The sequence below is a fragment of the Hibiscus syriacus genome, unplaced genomic scaffold, assembly GCF_006381635.1.
Source record: "Hibiscus syriacus cultivar Baekdansim isolate YM2019G1 unplaced genomic scaffold, ASM638163v2 tig00111097_pilon, whole genome shotgun sequence".
NCBI classification, from domain to species: Eukaryota; Viridiplantae; Streptophyta; class Magnoliopsida; order Malvales; family Malvaceae; genus Hibiscus; species Hibiscus syriacus.
Genome location: NW_024062982.1, coordinates 302,877 through 308,849, shown reverse-complemented (window position 1 = coordinate 308,849; position 5,973 = coordinate 302,877). Strand labels below are relative to the sequence as shown.

At 33.4% G+C, this 5,973-nt stretch overlaps 1 protein-coding gene across 1 annotated transcript; it reads right to left on the bottom strand.

Annotated features, from left to right (window-relative positions):
- On the bottom strand, positions 1-4,787 carry LOC120152982 (BRCA1-associated RING domain protein 1-like). The gene is made up of 12 exons (XM_039165029.1): positions 4,636-4,787; positions 4,495-4,548; positions 4,328-4,395; positions 3,713-4,008; positions 3,075-3,407; positions 2,896-2,996; positions 2,603-2,793; positions 2,324-2,504; positions 1,088-1,178; positions 689-854; positions 477-595; positions 1-382 (listed from the first exon to the last, which is right to left on the bottom strand). The coding sequence occupies exons 1-12, from the start codon at positions 4,728-4,730 to the stop codon at positions 20-22; spliced, it is 2,058 nt and encodes a 685-aa protein (XP_039020960.1). The 5' UTR covers positions 4,731-4,787; the 3' UTR covers positions 1-19.
- Between the last annotated feature and the right edge of the window lie 1,186 nt (positions 4,788-5,973).

Below are 5,973 nucleotides of genomic sequence, written 5' to 3'. Positions count from 1 at the left end.
TCCAGCTAAAAATGATAAACTATGAATCTTTGTTGACAAAAGGCTGTAATTTACATGCTGCAATTGATTCTAAAAGCCATGTGTGACCAATGACTTGTCCACCTATTCTTGTGGCTAAATCTTCTGCTTCACTAACCCTCTGCCAAATAATAGTAACTTCTTCTCCCAACTCTGAACCTTGAGGTGCATCCAAATTATACACAAGAACCGTCTTTGTTTGAGCTATTTGATCACTGCCACTATTATTATGTTCAATTAGATCCTCCATTCTTCCCAAAATATTACCGCCTGCAGTGGCAACCAGATTTTGAAGATCCTCCTTATAACCAGACACAAAGTCACCCACAAAATAAAAGTTAAAGCCATTAAAGAGCTTCGGTGCCTGCAAGAAAAACAAGTTAATAGCTTGCAGATATGACAACGTTACCAGCTTCAAAAAACTAGAGGGCTTGAACCCCATTATAGAAAATACTTGCATTATTCAACACCCTGAATCTGCCAGTTTTCGGGCCATCACAACACCCATGGTTGTCGAGGCTTACTTCGTAAGGTTCTTCGTTCAAAGGATGAATAGCTTTCATGCATTCCTTTATCCCTGTGATGGTGAATAATAACCAGCACACATTCAACGAGGAAAAAGATAAGAAGGCCAAGGATATAGAGTGAGGTAAAATTCAATTGAACTTACAATTTATGTTAAGAACCCATTTCCCATTTGAAATGGCCATGAGAACTTTAAGTGTCCTGGTGCATGCACCATTCTCATCCGTAAAAGCAATCACATGAGTGACATCCGACCTCCAAAACTTTGTTACAATTACGCCAATCATTTTTGCAAACTTGATCAAAAGGAACTGCAACAATTTAAAACAATAAGCAAAAACCATAAGAGGGTCAATTGTTGTGAAAAGAAGGCCATTAAGGATATCCTATCTTGAAAGAATCTTCAAATTAGATAGAAAGCATCTATTTGATCACTCATTAAAGTTCAAACTTTTAACACCAAACAAGATCAGCTAAAAGAAATCAATGCTTGAAAAATATCATCAGATGGTCAAAACAAAATATGAGCTTCATCTAATCTGACCTTCTCCTCTGAAGACAAAGCAGATCCACAGAAAACCCAATCTTTTTTATTTTCTGGCTGGCCCCAAAAGGTGTTAAATTTCAGCTGACCACTGCATGCAGAACTACAATCATTTCACCCTCCAGGCAATTCAATAATCAGTTTAAGACTTCTTCCATAACTAGAAAAATCAAGAAAAAATTGGAATAGCAATCTTGGTTTTTAAAGGCGCAAGGTGCACCGAGGGAAAAAGGTCCCTAGAGCCTAGGCACAAGCAGACGCCTTTCGTATGTGAGACACTTTTTGTGCTAAATTTTTTTATAAATTAATTTAGAACATATCCACACCTATTAACTCCTGGTTCACTCCCAAAATATTTAATTTCCTTCATACACTGTTTCTTTACTATAGTTTATTCCCTCAAGAGTCAAGCCCTATTTCTACCATTTACAAAATCTTACCTTCCAAAACAATACCTTACCTTCCAAAGCATTTCACAACAATTAGGGTTGTACACTTACACTATAACAAACTAATAGTTGCATGTTTCAACTATGTGAAATAATAATGTCCACACAAATTAACAAAAGAACAAAGAACAATAACACCTATCCTAAGGCAACATTGCTATTATAATTATATTATATTTCAAATTATATAAAAATTATTATAATTATAAAAATAATATATTAATTATTTATCTATATATTAGATAATTTTATATAAAGAAGGGTGATGGGCATAGGCAATAGCATAATATTTATTACATTAATTTATTATAATAGATCTTATTTTTATTAGTATAAAGAAAGAATATAAAAGGTGAGAAGGCATAGACGGCAGTAGAGTATTTTTTATTCAAAGCAAGTAAAAGATTAAAAAGTTATTATGGGCTTGAGCTGATTGATTAATAGGTTAAGTAACTTTATGTATTAGAGTTAAGATAGTAAAAAAATGAGTCTGTCCTAGCCGTTTTTCACCATTGTTCTTCACCAATGTTCTTCTGCTGCTATTATCCTATCTTCTTCTTTGATCTAATCTACATTTTCTTTCAAAAGCGCACAGGTGCGCCCCGACTCAGAGGCACGCGTCTCATGGCACCTCTCTTATGCCACTTCGCCCAGACCTAGGCGGGCGATTTTTTCGGCACGAGGCTGCACCTCGCTCCTTTTAAAACCAAGATAGCAACTCGTTCAATAAGAATGCAAAGGCATATACATCTGAAAGACATCCAAGATATTTCCATTGATTAATAACCTTTCATTTGGCATGACATCATTAGCAGGCGCACAATTTCCAGACTTATCATTCAAGAACTTGGATGAAGAGTGGGCATTTCTAGAGTTCTCACTTGGAAACTTGGATGAAGAGTGGGTTTTTCTAGACTTCTCACTTGGAAACTTGACAGAAGAGTGGGCAGGACAAAGCACAAGAAAGTCACCTATGAGAGAAAAAATTATGAGCAAAAATTGACACATGATCATAGAGAGGGGGAAGTCAGAATGTCACAGAATAAAAACATATCTAATAAGGCAATTACATGGTCCCATCGACATTTTGGAATCTCTTTTGCACAAGGGAAATGATAACTTCTGCGGCAAGACTTCACATAACAGCCAAGTGCTGCCCCCTTTAGCCCACATCTGCTGCACTTCAACTTCGCACCCCTTGCAAGTTCCGCCTTAAGATTCTTAACAGAATCGCCAACATAATACACTTGAGGTGCCCTGCATTTGAATACATTGACAGGGCATTTCACTGAAACTCCCATCCTCAAAAAAATCCATTTTACTTAAATATTATACTATTTAAAATACTTAGTAAAATACCATTCAATACATGAGCTGTGAACATGTATAACATTTGAATTGAATGATGCATCTCCTGTTACTGGTCTTCCATTGAGATAATGTAGCATTACTCCAGTGGCCTGATAAATTTGAGAACACACGCTAACTTATAAACACCAATAAAAGGAATAATCAAATAAGGCTCAGTGGGAATTTACCTCGGACATTCTAGAGGACTGGCAAAATGCGCAAATGGTTGTACTTCCACACAGGTTATCTGATGTCACAGGAAGATTTGAAACAGCAAGGGATGGCTCATTTCGAGATCCTAATTGACAATCGGAAGTCACCACATTTTGAGCATTCTGAATTGTTTGACAATGATCCATAGGCTTGACAACCATATCTAACTCCCCATAGTTCAACCGCTTTTGACCAATGGAGTCCAAAGAATGGCCGTCAATCCCTAAAAAATAATTGTCCTGCTTTTGACTTATCATATCATCAAAATTTCTCTTACCAGCACCCTTGGATGAATAGTTTCCAAGACTCTGAAAAATCATTAGGATCCATGTCATCAAGTGATACTGTAAACTGAAATTTTATTCAGGGAGGAAATAAATACCACAAAATACACTCTAACAACCAACAGTATCATATACATGATAACATGCTCCCAAAATTAGTATAAACATCAGCAGCCTAACACCATGTGGGGAAACACATAACAGACAATTGACAGTTTAATAGGAACAGAAGTAACTAGAGGGAACCGGCATTGATCTGCAACCATACGACCATTTAAGATACCATACATTGAACTACAACATAATATGATTGGAAAAATAAGACTTACATGTTCACTATCATTGCCGGATGTCTTTGTATCGCCACTGGAAGGAGGGCTGAGCGATGCTTGATCCACTTGATTAACATGCAAGCCAACTTTCTCGGAACTATCAAATGTAACCACATCTTTGTTAGGAGTATCATAACCTTTAACCGAAATACACCTTCGAATGCTGCACTTATCAAATTTATCAGTTTTGCCAACACCGTCTTCAATAGAATGAGAAAGATTTGCAGTAAATGCTGCATCCAAACTTCTATAGATTCCCACTATATTCTCCATGAAGATCAAAGGCCTTAGATCTGCAACCAGCACAGTCCTTTTCAGCCATAAGACGAAACTCATATAAAGTAATACACAATTTTCAAATAGTCATGGAAAAGTAGAGAGCTGCGGATCCTAACACCAATAAAATTACATTAATTTGGTTTTAGAATTAATAGATTAAATGAGAAATTCAAATTAACAAAACTCAAAATAATCTAAACGAGAATCTCCAAGTGCACGCAACCAAAATCAACACAAAATTATAGGCCATAAGAGAACCCCGAAAATTAACCTTATTTAGCTCCCAATAACTTTATAGGAGTGGAAACAAAGAAGCAGTTAAATGAAATGCACCTCGATCTGCACATCGGGATTTGCAAATAGGGCACTCTGATCCAAACTCAGTTAGGGCTATGCATGAACTGTAACAATTTAAAAAAAATGAAAACTAAGAGATAAAAACCAAAACTTTCATAAATATATATATACAGAGAGAGAGAGAGAGAGAGAGAGAGACTAACTCGCAAAACAGATGGTCGCATGGCATCAACAATGGCCGTTTAAACAAATTCAAACTGCAAAAGATAACATTTCAGATAACTTCAAATTCAAAAAAGCACAAACCAAATAACAGCAAAATGAACAGTGTGTGAGAAGACAACCAGAGAGGACATTTAAGCTCCAGACCCAGTTTTTGAAGATGAAGAACCCAAGGATTCATAGCTCTATTAACACTATGCTCATTCGAAAGACTCATTATTTGCTGAAACTCGGGAAAAAACAATAAATTAAAAGGGGAAAAGGCTAGATATTGAGAGATAGAGATCTCAAGGAGCGAGACTGGTTCAGGGTTTATAGGGAGATCTCTAAAAGACAGGGAAATCCTAGAACTGAGTCTACGTGTGTATGTATAGATGCACGAGGACGGTTGTGATTTGTTAGATTAAAATAGGCGGCCTTTCAGATTTTTAATTGGCGGAACTTAGTGGTTTTTTGTTTTTGAATTTCGCGCGCTTGTTGGTTTGGTTTTCAATGCTCTCCCGCCTTTCTTGCTTGATTCCTCGAATGCAACAAAATTTCCAACGTATTTATTTATTGTGTGAAGTGCACATTTAATACATAAATTATTATTTTTGATTTATTTTACTATTTAAATTTTTAGTTTTTTTAAAATTATATTTAATATTTAGTTTTTATTTTATTTTAATACTATACCGTTAAAAACTTCAAGCATTCGGTACCTAAACTATCATTTTTGACCAATTTTAATTTCTAAACTTCAAATTTTTTTAAAAATTTAATGTTACATTTTGAATTGGTACTAAAATGAAACAAAACTAAATTTTAGGCATAATTTTAAAAATATTAAAAGTTTAGATATTAAAACGAATTAAAATTGATAGTTTAGATACTAAATCTATAATTTACCCTTATTTATTAATCTTTTTGTTCCCTGTTCTTTCTTTATGAAACTTACATTTTATTTTTATAAGATGAACACTTAAATTATTACTATTTTTTGTAAGTATATGATTTTAAAAAAATTCAAAGTTTAAGTATTAAAATGTATCAAAATTGATAGTTTAGATATTAAATCTATAATTACCCTTATTTGTTTAATCATTTTGTTCCCTCTTTTTTCTTTTATGAAACTTGCATTTTATTTTTATAAAATGAACAGTTAAATTGTTATTTTATATTTTTTCAAACATATTAATTGTTTAAATTAAAATAGGTAACGTTTAATATTTCATTTCATAATAATTTTAAATTTGGTATATTACATTTGTTAAAAAAGTATTTATGTATCGATAAATTCTTTAATCTTACAATTTTTAAATTAAAATAAATAAAAACAATATAGATTTCCTAGAGTTGAGATTTAATTTCATTTTTAAATAAATAAATTTTGAAATTGAAATATTAAAAATTATTTTTTATGGACTTGAAATTTTCAATTCCATATAAAAAGGGAAATGAAAAAAATGTCAAAATGGAAT

Bases quoted from the DNA above. Each gene is read 5' to 3' on its own strand.
- LOC120152982 (XM_039165029.1), bottom strand. From the start codon at position 4,730: ATGAGTCTTTCGAATGAGCATAGTGTTAATAGAGCTATGAATCCTTGG. The intron at 3,408-3,712 runs GTAAGTCTTATT...ATGATTTTTCAG, and splicing joins CCGGCAATGATAGTGAACAT to AGTCTTGGAAACTATTCATC. The intron at 596-688 runs GTAAGTTCAATT...TCACCATCACAG, and splicing joins ATGGGTTCTTAACATAAATT to GGATAAAGGAATGCATGAAA.